This window comes from Cnephaeus nilssonii (assembly GCF_951640355.1).
Source record: "Cnephaeus nilssonii genome assembly, chromosome: X".
NCBI classification, from domain to species: Eukaryota; Metazoa; Chordata; class Mammalia; order Chiroptera; family Vespertilionidae; genus Cnephaeus; species Cnephaeus nilssonii.
The window spans coordinates 126,213,374-126,229,798 of NC_137071.1; the positions used below are offsets into that span (position 1 = coordinate 126,213,374).

The 16,425-nt window shown below is 40.2% G+C and overlaps 1 protein-coding gene across 4 annotated transcripts in view; it reads right to left on the reverse strand.

Annotated features, from left to right (window-relative positions):
- The window catches only part of CLCN5 (chloride voltage-gated channel 5), a 157,973-nt gene that overhangs the window by 29,087 nt on the left and 112,461 nt on the right, over positions 1-16,425 (reverse strand). For 2 of the 4 annotated variants that reach the window (XM_079764674.1, XM_079764673.1), the window contains one exon: positions 1,117-1,268. In XM_079764674.1, coding sequence (XP_079620800.1) covers positions 1,117-1,268 — 152 coding nt within the window. Of the gene's footprint in view, positions 1-1,116; positions 1,269-3,412; positions 4,762-15,599; positions 16,009-16,425 lie in introns of those variants that run through there. The other 2 variants (XM_079764675.1, XM_079764676.1) reach the window with 2 other exon arrangements.

A 16,425-nucleotide genomic window follows, 5' to 3' on the forward strand; every position in this document is an offset into this window, starting at 1 on the left:
AGGTCATAGTTCGATTCCTGGTCAGGGCACATGTCCGGGTTGTGGGCTCAATCCCCAGTAGGGAGCATGCAGGAGGCAGCCAATCCATGATTCCATCTCATCATTGATGTTTCTATCTCTCTCTCTCCCTCTCCCTTCCTCTCTGAAATCACTTTTTTTAAAAAAAAGAATGAAAAGTGATCTGCTTCGGAGATTTACTGAGAAAGAAATAATGAACTCGGGGCAGAATGGGGTCATCTTAAAAATCAAAAATTAAATTCAGAGTCAAAGCATAAATAGTAAGAAGGAAAAAATAATTATACCTACCGTTGGTTGAAGAAATGTCTCCCCAGAGGATCATCTACTGAATCAGGGTCACTGGGGCTGGGGCCCTACCTTAATAATAAGCTTTCCATGAGCTCCTGACACAAACTAGAAATTATGATTCCCTCATTTAAATGACACACATCAACAAGTTCAAGGCAAATGACCCTGCTGGACTGCTCTGAAAAGTTTTCATCATACTTTGAAAAGTGGAGAAATTCTCTTGTCATATTCACAAGAAGCTGTCCTAGCCATAAGTACCATCTATTACCTATCATGTTAAATCAATGCCCTTAATTTGAATTTGATTGGTCTTGTGGTTTTGTTTGAGCCCAATACATAAATTTATTTTGGTTTTATGGTTGTACAAGAGCTACGAGCACAAAATGTTTATCTTGTATACTTCAGTAAACACTAAAGCTCTGAGATTTTTTCTTTTATTCCTTTAAAAGGAACCCATTTACTTTTCTTAGTTCTAAAAATCCTGCTTTAAGGGAAAACCATAAAAGGGAGATGAAATGAGAAAGGAGGATCTTTGAAATTTATTTTGGTCACTCCCACCAAGTTTGCATAGGTATTTATACCCGTTTCAGGCTGCAAAGATCCTTCTCAACCACTTACTATAGAAAGAAAAGTCATCATTAAATATAAATTCTTTTCAAAATCATATAAAGGCACATTAAAATAAAACTCTACATTGCCAATAGAAACCAGATTCAGCCACATCCAGGGCTGAAGGAATGACATATAAAGTATATCTTCAATTTCTTACCCTGGTGTTTCCTAACACTCATGTACCATTTTTCACCTTACCTCTCGATGCCTATCCCGGTCTCGAGACTTCTCTCTCACCCAATCAATTGTATTGAAATCATCATAGGTCCCCACACCAGGGATTGGCTCCTCCAAGAAATCCATCATCCTAGTTGAAGAACCTATTCCTCCACCATTGTATGACTTGTCCTCTATATTGAACAGGAAACAAGACATTAGTACTTCAGACATTCGTCATTTTTAATATCTCTTTTCTGGGCACCAATAGGTGAGCCCTTAAACTATCAGAAGACGACAGTTAGGGTGTGCTGACAAAGCAATAAAATCAATCGCTTGGTGAGAACTTCCATCACATTCAGAGGTTTCAATGGTCTAGGCACAAAATGAGTGTCTTCAGGCAGTGTAAATGGAAGGGGACAGATGAGAGTGGAAGTACAAAGGGAGAACTGACAGGAGTTGAAGTGCAGTGGGAAAGGATTTATGAAACAAAAGACGGAGCTTGGAGCAGCTGAAGTATTTCAGTTTCTGTTATGGAAGGGAGACAAAAGGGTCAAAGACCTCTGTAGACATATCACAGCAGAAAGCATTTTACATTTATGAGGCAATAATTCAATTGTGGGAGGTGGCTTCTGCCTGAATGGGGACTCCAAAGAAAGCATGTCAGCCTCTTCAAGCGTTAAGCTGGCTGGAATGTACATATTTTCTTTCAATAGGTAGAAGACTTTGATCCCTGATGTAACAGGCTTGTAGAAACTTTTACTGAGTATATCAGAACAATCTAAGATTTATAAGTAGAGATTTATAGAGCAGTGTAGGGCTCCAGGATGATGTCCCTCCTTGGTCCTTCAATCGTTAAGAAACAAATCCATTTTTCCAACAATCACAGCCCTTTATCTGCTCTGCCTTTAGCATTTCTATTATAATTATTATGCAAATGCTTTATCTTCTTTTCTGGACTAGAAGCTCTTTGAAGGTAGCCCTAGATCTGACTCATCATTGCCTTCTCCAGCATATATCATCTGCCCAAGGCTTAATAAATATCAGCTAAACCAAAGTTTGTTTGATAAACAGTGGTGATAAGGGAGAAGTAGTCAAACTCAGAAGTAGTACTCATACAAGGTTACTTAGTACGGCTTAACAAACTTATTCAAAATATTTCCACAATCCTCTGGTGAAACAATATTTAGCTATTAAACACAAAATGTAAAATAGTACTCAGGTATTTATGTAAATGAACTCTGAGGAAAAATGCAGAGTAATGCCATAATTGAACTCAGCCGGAGCTCACATTTGCAGCATCAACCTAGGCAGATCCAAAGCTTTATCTAGACTATTTGGTGATGAATCCCTCTGCAGAGAAAGTCAAAGTGGGCCTGAACTGACCCCCCCACTCCTCCTATCCGCATCCCCATTTTGACTCTAAACTTCTAACAGACAACTTCAGCACTCTTCTGGGGTCAATTTGAATTAACACCCAAGCTATATCTGGTTTACAAATTTGAGTCTTCCAAATACCTAATTCAGCATATCTTTCACAAGCAACACACATATTTGAAAGAAAAAACTCTGCAGAATCTAAATCATATTGAAGGTAAGGCTGGGGGTGGTGTTGGACTAGAGGAGGTGAACAAGTTAATCTTAAAACCCCTAATCAAAGTCCTTTCTCTATCTTCCAGCCTACCTGGCTGTAAAATGGTTGGCTGCTGAATCACCAGTCCAGCATTTCCTATCATGTTAGTGGCATACTGATAAAGATCAGTGTTGGTGTGCTGTTTGAGAGCTTAGAGGGAAATAGCCAGCTAGGAAATGAGGGCAGAAAGAGAATAAAGTATGTGAGGAGGGGGAAAAAGACAAGCTCTTTCAATTCTCAAGACAAATGCTGACATGAACACAGGACACCAAAAAATCAGAAATTTACTTTTTAAAGCAGGTTAATGCTTCAGTGGAATTTGCTCTGGTTTAAGAGTGTTCCTTTCAGGAGAAATTAAATAAGGATTTTGTGAAATTGATTTTTAAAAGCAATAGCTATCTAATGTTACACTATTATCAAATGAAGCCCTCCCCCCCCCCCCCCCAGCTCAAAGGATATTAAGACAACATGAAAATCTGCAACAGCTTCCTAACAGAAATGAAAGAATCCTCTTACATCACTAGGTAACATGAGCACTGCATCATCCTTCTTTGTAGATAGTCTCCTGTTATAAATGCAAATTGTCAGGCAGCTCTAAAAGAGCAGGCAGTCATTAGAATCTGACAACAGACTGCTTGTGATTCTTCAGATTCCCTTCTCCCTGGGGTCACGCTTCTGTCCCTGGTCAGGCTCAAATCGGCTTACCTTCAATTACAGCTTTCTTTTTTTCTGCCTCAAGGAAGAAATAACCTTGGCAGCCCGCATTTGGTCATTTAGGTTGGGAAGCTTTTACAGAAGGAGCCCCGGCATAAACTGCTTTAGAGGGGCACTTGCTGCTTTCTCTGCCTTTCACAGGAACAAACACCACCTAAAGAATTACCAGTGTTCCCCGGCAGTCAGAGTGTGATGTCACTGTTGGAATCACGTGACCAGACCCTTGGACCAGCCTTGGAGAAAGGAAGATTTTTTAACCGAGCACAGCAGCCTTAAAGATGTAGTCTCATAAAACAAAAGCCATCAGAGTAGGGGCAGTCAGGGCAGTTCAGAAAACTAGGGTCCATTTCCATCTGATTTATTTCACTTAGTGTAATACCCTCAAGGAAGGACAAAAGTCACATGATATCACTTACGTGTAGAATATAAAATAAAACAAAATAAATGAACACACAAAACAAAAACAAACTCATAGATATAGAGAACAGACTGCTGGTTACCAGAGGGGAGGGAAAGGGGGAGGGCAAAAATGGGTCAAGAGGGTCAAATATAGGTTTTTGGTGGTGAGCACGCAGTAGGGCATACAGCTATCGAATTATAATGTTGTGCACCTGAAACTTTTATAATGTTATAAACCATGTTACCTCAAAAAAACATTTTTTTAATGAAAACTGGGGACCTGACAAGTTTTAGTCTTCAGACCACATTTAGCAGAAAATCCAAGAAGGCAAAGTAGAAATCTCCAAAAGCATTTAGAGTTACAGGGATCCTAAGTAAAAAAGGAAGAGAGGCAAATACAGAAAAGGCTTTTTTAAAAAATGCACTGCATAGCAATAGCCCGGATAAAATCTCACAAATATTAACACTGACTGAAAGTTCCCAGACCCAAGAGAGTACATAGCATGATTCTTTTCATACAAGAAATACCAGGCAAACCTAAATTATACTGTTTTTGTATAGGATACAAATGTAAGTAACTGCATTACAAAGAGAAGCAAGAAAATGATGAAAGTAAAAACAGTGGCTACCCAGAGAAAGAGAGGGGGTTGTCATCTGGATGGAGCACATGGTAAGGGTGGAGCTTCTGGAATGCTTGTAATTTTTCTATTTTTTTTTAAGTTGACATCATTTATTGAGTGACTTCTATTCTGTATTATGTTAGCAGTTGCATATAGCAGTTATTTAACATATTCTCTTCATCCATTTAATCAACAAACATTATGTAACTTATAACCAGTTTATGGCCAAACTGAAAATTTTTCATGTTGGCTATTATCATTTTTTTTAAATTATCTTTATTGTTGAAAGTATTGCAGATGTCCCCTTTTCCCTCAATTGACCTCCCTTCTCCCCATTCCCATCCCCTCCCCAGGCCTTCACCCCACTATTGTCTGTGTCCATGGTTTATGCATATTTTCAAATAAGTTCTTTGATTGATCTCTCCCCCCTTCTTCCCTCTGAGGATCCTCAATCTGTTGCATGCTTCCATGTCTCTGGACCTATTTTGTTTGTCAGTTTATTTTGTTCATAAACTTGTCTTTCTCTGACTGGCTTACATATTTCACTTAGCATAATACTCTCTAGGTTCCTCCATGCTGTCTCAGAGGGTAAGAGATCCCTCTTTTTTACAGCTGCATAGTATTCCATGGATCTGAGCAGTGATTACCTGAGTGCTGACATTATAATTATTCTTTACACTGTACACATATGTTTTATGCCTTTCTATGTAAACATCATAATTAGAGAGAAAAAAAAACAAACTGCACATGAACTGACTATACAAGGTCAGTTCTTTAAAAGTACCTAATAACTTTGAGCCCTAGCTGGTTTGGTTCAGTGGATAGAGTGTGACCAGAGCCTGTGGACTGAAGGGTCCAGGTTCAATTCCGGTCAAGGGCATATGCCCTGGTTACAGGCTCGGTCCCCAAAGGGGGCATGCAGGAGGCAGCTGATCAATGATTCTCTCTCATCATTGACGTTTCTATCTTTTTCTCTCTCCCTCCTCTCTGAAATCAATAAAAACATATTTAAAATAAAATCACCTAACAACTTTGAAAACCCAGAATACAGTTAAGAAAATGAGTTGTTCCTTAGTATTAGTGCTCTAGACAGCAAGAAACATAAAATCAGATCTCATTAATCCAAATTGGGTAAAAGTAGCTATTTTAGCCATGGAAATGAATTCACTAATACCTGTGCACTATTTAAAAGGCTTTCCCGCCCTAGCCTGTTTGGCTCAAAGGATAGAGCGTCAGCCTGCAAACCAAAGGGTCCAGAGTTCAATTCCACTCAAGGGCACATACCTTGGTTGCAGGCTCCTCCCCGGACTGGGCCCTGGTTGGGGCTCATGCAGGAGGCAACCAATTGATGTGTTTCTCTCACATAGATATTTCTCTCTTTTCTTCCACTCTCCCTAAAAATCAATGGGAAAATATCTTCACGTGAGGATTAACAAAAAAGAGGGGGAAAAAAGGCTTTCCCTTCCTTGGCCCTATTCTGAGAGCTATTTTTAAGCAGGTCTTAATTAATTGTACAATAAGGCCAGGCCAGTAAAGAAGAATCAAATTGCCATTTCCCAACTTCCTAAGTTAATCCATAGGATGGCCACTGTTAATCATTAATCCAATTATCATGCTCCAATAATCAGACTTAAATTGAGGGCTTTAAAATGTGGGGTTACTCTAATCAATTCTTAAGGTCCAATCCATCCTGAAATGTTAATACAACAAAACCTTATGAAATGTAAGGAACTTCAGGAAACCTGTATCCTCTAAGTCTAGTCCATCATTATTATGACATCACAGTTTCTTATTTTTTAATGTATTTTTATTGATTTCAGAGAGGAAAGGAGGATAGAGAGACAGAAACATCAATGATGAGAGAGAACCATTGATTGTCTGCCTCCTGCACACCCCTCCCCCCCCCACACACACACACTGGGGATCAAGCCCACAACCCATGTGCCTTGACCAGGAATCAAACAATGACCTCCTGGTTCATAGGTGGATGCTCAACCACTAAGCCACACCAGCTGGGCAACATCTCACTTTCTTGATGAATTAATCTAGCTGACTGAGAAGAATTAAAATTAAATAGCAACTGATGGTATTGTGGCAATGAACTACAAAGCTTAAAAAGCAAAACTATTTGTAGCCCAAGTGTGACTGTCTTATACAATTACACTTTTAGAAAAGTATATATTATATATATCTTACTTAAAGAGGATGGTATGCCCAACCTCACAATCTTCCTTCAAGGTCATTCTTTGTTAAGTAGGATTCTACCTGTAGTATTTAAAAACCACTACAGAATTCACTTATATTATCTAATAAGATTTACATTACCTTATTAGACTATAAGATGCTATTTGTTATGGTACCTAAAAAATGCCCTTCAACATATAGTGACTGGATTGCATAACTAGCACCATATCACTAACTTTTGATGCAAGAGCATGTGTTTTTCAAATGCTACACCAGTGCTTCTAGGGCAAGGAATTTTTGTTCCATGTAAATTTACTTCCTTTGAAAACTAGAAGGCTGGTAGCTATGATGCAGTCCTCATTCTAAAATGGGGTTTAATTACAATTCACATAGCCTGGCCAGCATGGCTCAGTGGTTGAGTGTTAACCTATGAACCAGGAGATCAAGGTTCAATCCCCCATCAGGGCACATGCACAGGTTGTGGGCTCAATCCCTAATGTGGAGCATGCAAAAGGCAGCTGTTATGATTCTCTCTCATCATTGATGTTTCTATCTCTCCCTCCCTCTCATTCCTCTCTGAAATCAATAAAAATATATTAAGAGAACACACAAAACAATTCAGTTAACTGAAGACCTTGTATATATATATATATATATATATATATATATATATATATATATATATATATATACTGAGTGTCCAGATTATTATGATCTTTGAATGCATAATAATCTGGACACTCAGTGTATATCCTCTCTAATAAAAGAGTAATATGCAAATTAACAATCACTCTGCTACATAAAGCCACACCCACCAGCCAAGCCACACCCACCAGCCAATCAGGGCGAGTATGCAAATTAACCCCAACCAAGATGGCTACCAGAAGGGAGGCTTGGGTTTCCCCGGCAACAGAGGAAGCCAAGCTTTCCACACACTCTGGCAGGCCCAGGCCTCCACTCAAGGATACAAAGTTTCAATTATAGAAGGTAAACAAATCCAAATGGCAGCAGCCACGGAGCTGGAAAGAGTGGGAGGCTTGGGTTTCCCAGGCAATGGAGGAAGCTAAGCTTTCTGCACACCCTGGCTGGCCCAGGCCTCCGCTTAAGGCTACAAAGTTTCAATTATAGAAGATAAATCAATCCCAAGAGAAATTGCTGCCAGCCTCGGAGGGAGCCCCAGGCTTGGCTCCGCTCCAGGCTACAAAGTTTCAATTGTAGAAGGTAAATAAATTCCAGATACCAGGGCCTCTGCTTGGGTTGCCAGGGGGCGTGGCTGGCCTGCAAACCACCACAGGCCCCTCGCCCAGGCCTCTCCACGCCCCAAGGGAACCCCACCCTGATCCATGACACCCTTCAGGGAAAACCAGCTGGCCCCCACCCAAGCATCAGGCCTCTATCCTATCTAATAAAAGATTAATATGCAGATTGACCATCACTCCAACACACAAGATCAAAATAGCTGCCCCTATGTGGTCAAAGATCCTGCCCCCATGTGGACACAAGATGGCCACCACAAGATGGCCAGCAGGGGAGGGCAGTTGGGAGGGACCAGGCCTGCAAGGGAAGGCAGTTGAAAGGGACCAGGCCTGCAAGGGAAGGCAGTTGAGAGGGACCAGGCCTGCAAGGGAGGGCAGTTGGAGGCAATCAACCCTACAGAGGAGGGCAGTTAGGGGTGACCAGGCTGGCAGAGGAGGGAAGTTGGGGGCAAACAGGCTGGCAGGGGAGCAGTTAGACATCAATCAGGCTGGCATGAGAGTGGTTAGGGGGTGGTCAGGCTGGCAGGCAGAAGCAGTTAGGGGAAATCAGGAAGGCAGGCAGGCAAGCAGTTGGGAGCCAGCAGTCCTGTATTGTCAGAGGGATGTCCAGTGGGATCGGGCCTAAACAGGCAGTCGGACATCCCTTGAGGGGTCCCAGATTGGAGAGGGTGCAAGCTGGGCTGAGGGACACCCCCGCACCCCTGTGCATGCACCAGGCCTCTAGTCTATAATAATAAAAGTGTAATATGCTAATTAGACCGGATGTCCTTCCAGTGGAAGCTGGGGCTGCGAGGGAAGTATGGGTCCTGGGTGCCAGAGGGAAGCTGGTGACAGCAGCCGGGGGAAGGAAGGCCTACTCTTGCACGAATTTTGTGCATCGGGGCCTCTAGTCCTATATAATAAAAGGCTAATATGCAAATTGTCCCTTCAACCAGGAGTTCGACCAGCAGACAGGCTGGCCAACCGCCCATGTCCCCTCCCCCTGGTCAGGCTGGCCAGACCCCACTCATGCACAAATTCATGCACCAGGCCTCTAATATATATATATATATATATATGTGTGTGTGTGTGTTTGTGTACACACTCACACACACACACACACTGAGTGGCCAGATTATTATGCGTTCAGAGATCATACATATCCCATGGACACAGACAATAGTGTGGTGAAGGCCTGGGGTGGGGAGCAACTGCGGGGTAGAAGGGGTCAATGGGGAAAAAGGGAGACATCTGTAATACTTTCAACAATAAAGATAAAATTTTAAAAAAAGAAATGAGGTGCTGATATTCAAAGTTTAATATTATATTTCTTTTACTCTTTCCTATCTCACCCGCAATTCGGTCTCTGGCACACTTGTGATCTCTAGTATATGTTCATTATACCGACTGCCAGATGTAGGTCAATTGAAATTATTGTGAAAATGAAACAAAGAGATGCTTACCAATTATTAATGCATCCTATGCTAGAAAAACAATAATATAGTTAATATTTGAGGATAAGCAGAGTTATCTTTCTGGAACACAGATCTGATCAGATCATTTTCTGATTTCCAAAATGTGAGTGACTCTGACAGCAATCTTTCATTTTATTTTATTGATTGTGTGTGTGTGTGTGTGTGTGTGTGTGTGTGAGAGAGAGAGAGAGAGAGAGAGAGAGAGAGAGAGAGAGAGAGAGAGAGATTTGTTGTTCCACTTATGTATGCATTCATTAGTTGCTTCTTGTTTGTGACCTGACCGGGGATCGAACCTGAAACACTGGCATATTGGGATGACGCTCTAACCAACTGAGCTACACAGCCAGGGCCTCCTACAACAATCTTTTAAAACTTTCAGCATATAGCCCTAGACAGTTTGGCTCAGTGGATAGACCGTTGGCCTGCAGACTAAAGAGTCCCATGTTCAATCCGGTCAAGGGCACATGCCCGGGTTGTGGACTCAATCCCCAGTAGGGGGCATGCAGGAGGCAGCCAATCAATGATTCTCTCTCATTATTAATGTTTCCATCTCTCTCTCTCCCTCTCCCTTCCTCTCTGAAATCAATAAAAAATATATTTTTAATTAAAAAAATAAATTTTCAGCATATGAAGACCACTTAATGGGCACTTGACACAAGTGTGGACCAGGATTTTTAAAATATCTGTCATAATGTTTAGAATGGGAAAAAATAAAATATTTTAAAATGTATAATGATAATGATGACAATGATATTACTACTATTATAGGTTTCATCAATGAGAGGGATTAAATTATTGGCATTCTTTCATGGAGGTATCTATAATATCTGACTTGATGACAAAATAGCTTTAGCTGTGGGTCACAGTTTACACATTCCATTGGCTTCCTGTTTTTATAATTTTTATATTTAGTAAAAAGAAAGGGTAAATTCATAAGACTTAGTTGTCAAGAATGGTAGCAGAAATTACCTACCCATTCAGAACCAACTACTAAAGTAGAAAGAAAGTAATGCAATGCAAAAGCCTTTTCAAGAAATGGTGTATTGACAAGCCAGCGTGGCTCAGTGATTGAGCATCGACCTATGAACCAGGAGTTCACTGTTTGATTCCTGGTCAGGGCACATGCCTGGGTTGCAGGCTCGATCCCCAGTGTAGGGTGTGCAGGAGGCAGCCAATCAATGATTCTCTCTCATCATTGATGTTTCTCTCTCCCTCTCCCTTCCTTTCTGAAATCAATAAAAGTATATTTAAAAGAAAGGAAGGAAGGAAGGAAGGAAGGAAGGAAGGAAGGAAGGAAGGAAGGAAGGAAGGAAGGAAGGAAGGAAGGAAGGAGAAAAGAGAAGAGAAGAGAAAAGGAAAGGAAAGAAAAGGAAAGAAAAAAAGAAAAGAAAAGGTGTATTAAGAGTTAAGCTTCTGCCCTGGCTGGTGTGGCTCAGTTGGTTGAGCATCGTCCCATGCACCAAAAGGTGCTGGTTCCCAGGATGTGGGTTTGATCCCTGGTTGGGGTGGGTGCAGGAGATGTTTTTCTCTCTTTCCCTTTCCCTTACTCTCTCTTTCTAAAAAATAAATAGAAACATTTAAAAAAAAAAAGAGTCAAACTTCTGGTGTGTAAAATACTCTGCCAAGGAAGGTAGAGAAAAATTATACAACAACCCTAAAGGTCAAATTTAGGTACTTAGATAAGTCTAGATTTTTGTCTCTATACAAAAAAAAGTAAAATTTAACTCAAGTTTTGAAGGCATAGTGTGCCCTAAATTTATATAAAATAATCCACTGCTCTAACAGAAAAATGATTCAAGTACAATTAGATCTTAACTTGACTAAAAGAAGAAAAGTCCTCAAAAGACTAATGTGCATTACTTGAGTCCTTAAGTGGGGGAGTAGGAGTATTAGGGGAGAAAAAGAAACATTGAAACAGCTTCCCAGTAGGCTAGTCTTAGGTCTAAAAACTTAACAATGGGTCTTTAGAAACACACAGCTTGAATGAGGAGGCATATAAATGAATGCATTTAGCTCCTTTCCCTTCATAGAAACCACTTTCTAATTTTTTTCTAAAAATCCCATGATGCTTAAAACTAAAAAAAAAAAAAAAAAAAAAAAAAAAAAAAAAAAAAAAAACCCCTTCAGATACAAGAAAATAAATTGCTACTTGAGAATAATGTTTCTTTTAATCCCTAACCAATATGCCATTAGAAATTTACCTGGGGGCTGAACAGTAACTGATTAAATGAACTAGTTAAACACTAACAAAAACACAAGGGGAAAGAGGATAGAAAGAAACTTCATGCACCAATCCTAAAGCCCTGCTTTAGTAATATCAAAGTTGTATGAGGGCGCACTTATTAGCAGCAGCCTAAAGAAAGAAATAAGTATTCAAAGAAATGGGCAGGGCTACAACAACTTTAAATAGTTCAATTTTTCAATGTATTTCAGTTTTTACAGGGATATATTATATTTTTACAAGATTAAAACCACATCTAAACCCCCAAAGATCAATACTCTACCTAGCACGCATCAGCAGAAATTCATCCTGTGGTCATTTAAATTTTACCTTTATTCTATAGCAAGTACTCAAATACTAAGAGCCTACTGTATGCCATTTCTCACTTCCATACCTGCTCTCCCTTCCCTTATTTATTGGTTCATGCATTCTAGATCTCCCCATAAGTCACAAACCCTTTCACATTCCATTCACTTCTATATTTGAGAATATCTAATAGCTGAAGTCCCAATAATTAATCAACATTTTTGGGATCTTTCTATCAATGTGTGACTCCATTTCGCTTTCCCACTTACCCAAACCCAGTATCTGATAGACAAATGTTGGTGGAGTAGCCCTCCCAACTGAGCCCTGGATAGTATCATGAGACCATGTTATACTTTACTATACTACTTTAGTTTGGCCCCTGAAACACTTATTCAGGGAAACTATTTCATTGGTACATATCTGTACAGCCATGCTGGTTATTAAATACTGAAACACCTCTGTAACTATAGATAACCACTCTTCCCCGAGGACTCTCCTACCCTCCAACTGTTCCCTAGGTGGCTCCTGAATGTTCTCACGATGCAGCAGTTGGAACACCAAGAGTATTCAGGATACTGCTCAGTCCTATGTCTTACATCCAAGTCTATGTTGTTTTGAGTTTCCCCAAGCATTCATTTCATGTAGGGACTGACTGCTGTGGTTCCTGCTCACAGCAGTTTAAAACTTAGTTGTCTAAGAGCAAGAAGGACAACAAAGAGGAAAAGCTTTCTGAGAGCAAGACAATAAAAAGGATGATGACAGATGTGGGTAACAGAACTGCAGAAACTACAACCAAATTTCTGATGTATACTATTGAGATGAAATTTGAGAGCTCTAGAAGTATACAAGAAGGAGGTGAATAGCAGAAAGAGATGGAGAAAAGACTTTAGAGACAAGCATGAGTCTACAGTAGATTCTAACACCACCTTCTGACTCTCTGTTTCCTGTTGGATACAGTTCTATCCCCACTGGGTTGTAGTCATTTGCTTGGGGTGTATCTGCTATGTTTTCTACTCCCAATATCTGCTCTAATATGGAAGTTCCTGACCCAACCCACTTTCATTACCAGTGGAGCCAACGTGCTAACTGCCAGAATCGCCATACTTAGGAAAAACTGCATGAGGGCTACTATGGCTTGGTATCTGCAGGCCCCCACTAGACTACAATGCCACAAAAATCTATAGAGAACTGGAAGTAAAGGGACTGGATTTGATAAAGCTGCTGAATAGGTTGTCCATGTAAAGAAAATAGCCCTCGCCCTAGCCAATTTGGCTCAGTGGATAGAGCATTGGCCTGAAGGATCCTGGGTTCGATTCCGGTCAAGGGCACATACTGAGTTGTAGACTCCATCCCTAGTGGGTGGGCGTGCAGGAGGCAGCCAATGAATGATTCTCATCATTGATGTTTCTATCTCTCCCTCTCCCTTTCTCTGAAATCAATAAAAATATATTTAAAAAATAAAAGAAAATAGCCCTCTGCTCCATTACTTGCTCTTCATTCCTTCCTTATCAAATTTACATGTTTATGGGATTGAAAACAGGATTAGGGAGTGTAATGGGTAGAAAGACAGTGCTTTAAAATGTACATTACATTCCACAGTGTTGGGAAACCCTTTGGTTAGCATGATCTTGTTTAATTACTTGTAATTATTGTTTTAGATGCAGCAATTCTCCAGTTCTTTCATACTGAGTCTCCATTGGTTTCTTTCTATTAATCTCAAAAAAAGTTGGGAACAAGAGATTAGCCATTATTCTTTGGTGGGGAAAACAACTTCAAGAGAAGTGCCAATTAAGAGATTCTTATTGAATTCATGAGAATAGTGTGCTGTCATGGACAGAAAATGAGTTAAAAACATATTCATATGGCCAAAACCGGTTTGGCTCAGTGGATAGAGCGCCGGCCTTCAGACTGAAAGGTCCCAGGTTCGATTCTGGTCAAGGGCATGTACATTGGTTGCGGGCATATCCCTGGTAGGGGGTGTGCAGGAGGCAGCTAGTCGATGTTTCTCTCTCATCAATGTTTCTAGCTCTCTATCCTTCTCCCTTCCTCTCTGTAAAAAATCAATAAAATATATTAAAAAAACATATTCATATGAAATCAAGGAACTGCACACCAATGTATGCATGTTATTCATTGAAGCACTGTTAGTAGTAGCAAAAACCTGGAAATAATGAAAGAGTCCAGTGATGGGGGAATAATGCAAGGAAAGAAGTAGACTGATGAGTATTGAAATAGGAAAATCCCACAAACATATGTGAAAAAAAACAAGTTACAAAATAATAAGTAGGATATGTTTAAAAAAATATATCTGTGTGTTAACTGAATAGAAAATGAATTAAAAGAGTCATATTGAATTCTTTTGAGGGGTTATCTCTGGAGAGGGAAATAGAGGGGTGTTAAATTTTATATACTAGTAAATGTGTATTGTTTGAGTCTTTATAGTAAGGTATTTATGTGTTATATAAGTGGTTTTAAAAAGGAAAAAACAATGATAACACAGCTAGAAGAGAAGAGATGGGACAATGCAAAGGGCAGACTTCCATTCTGAGAAGACTAAATTCTTAGGTATTTAGAAACAAAGCAGATGACAGTTTCTGGAGAACACCAGGAGGAAAACACCAAGAGGAAGGCGGCTTACTTACTGAGTTTTTCAATGAAAGTCAATGGGAAGAAAGTGTTCCTAATCAGACCTATTGTCCAGCAGTGAGAGGATATGAATTTTAACCCTAGCTATACAACTCACTAGATGTGTCATGTTAGGCAATTGACTAAATTTCTGTGGGTTTCAAGTTCCTCATCTGTAAAATAAGGGGGTGGTTAGCATGTATGATTTTTAAAGTTCTTTCCAACTCTCATTTTAACAACTATTTTTTGGTCATTCATACATTGTACTGAATAACTTTTGAGTAGATCATAACTTTGAGGAATTCCAAATGGTATTTTGATTTCATAGTTATCTGAGAACACTCTCCTGGCAAGATCATAATATGGCACTCCCAATCTTTACAAAAGAAAAGTAAGACTCAGCTCATCAATAAAGTACAGAATAACCTGGGACCCAGTGCTTCTGACATACTGTCAACTAGAGCTATGCCAATATAGATACAGTATCCTTGGAGTACCTGCTAGCCACGTACCCCAGAAACATTCAGCACACAATCCATAACATTATAGCAACTCTTTCCTCTAACCCAGGGATGAGGACCTTTTTTCCTGCCAAGGGCCATTTGGATATTTATAACATCATTCATAGGCCATACAAAATTATCACCTTAAAAATTAGCCTGCTGTATTTGTCAAACATTTAATTAACTCACCCCTAATGCCTTGGCAGGGCCAGACCAAAGTATTTCGAGGGCCTTATAGGGCCGGGGGCTGGACATCCCCCACCCCTGCTAAAGCTGGTGCTACAAATTGGAATGAGGAGAGTTTAAAAATAATCCACTCAGGATTTATATTACTGCCAAAGGGCCTCTAAAATATATAATTTTTTGTTTCAAGAAGAGACCAAAGTGGCTTCCCTAATTGAAAAAGAAATGGAGAGCTTCCAGATTCAGCTCTGACTAATAAAAAGCTTAGAAGTTTCACTCCCATCCTTACAATGAACTGAACTGGACAAATAAAAAAATCAATAACTTTTCTTGGGCCCTCCAGAGAGTTGAGGTTGCAGGGGAAACTGCAACCCCCAAATCTGAAGATACAGGCTTATCCAAAGAGGCACAGCTGAGATCTGCTTACCTAGAGTAGAAAACACTGGAACCACAATCTCCCGGGGACACTTAAATGGCAACTTTGACGAATTGCTGAAGGCTGAGTGTGGCTTTGAGTGGGAGTGAGAAACTCTTGTGGCCTACACTTTTGTGGGATCTACCTCCAGGTACTGCACCAAATTCTCAGTGAAGATTCAAGAAAGATCCTCTCCTGGCTCTGAGGAGGTAAAGAGTAATTACTGAAATATCCCAGAGTTCTCTATAACATAGGACTACGCTCCAGGGGAAAATTCTTTGGCTGAGCCTTATCCTAGCTGGGGGAAGGGCATTCCTCCCACTCCAGCACCCTCCCTTCTCAGCCTTCTTGTCTCATCTAAGAGGAAAAAAAAACACAGAGTCAACAGGGTCCTGGGCTTCCAGGAAATAGGTTGAGAAAGCTGAGGTCAGGGATAGGAGTAGTGGGGGCAGGGAGAACAAAAGCATATACCACTGGACTAAAAGTTGTGACAGTCAAAACCACAAAACACAGGCTCAACAGACACTGAAATTTAATCAGAAGCTTATAAAATGACCTTCTCCCCTGTACCTTACCACCACACCAACAGGGTTTTATTATAATAATAGTAAATTATAGCTGAAAGAGCTGCAAGACACAGAATCTCTATCAAGGATATCTACTGAAGGAAACTCAAAAGGGGGAAGAAAAACAAACACACTGCAGGAATTTAACCCTTTGTACTGATAGTTACACCAAACATTAAACACTGCTCAACTCTCCTGGCAGAGTACATTAGTTGGTTAGAACATCATTCCAATACTCCCAGGTTGTAGGTTTGATCCCTGGTCAGGGCTCA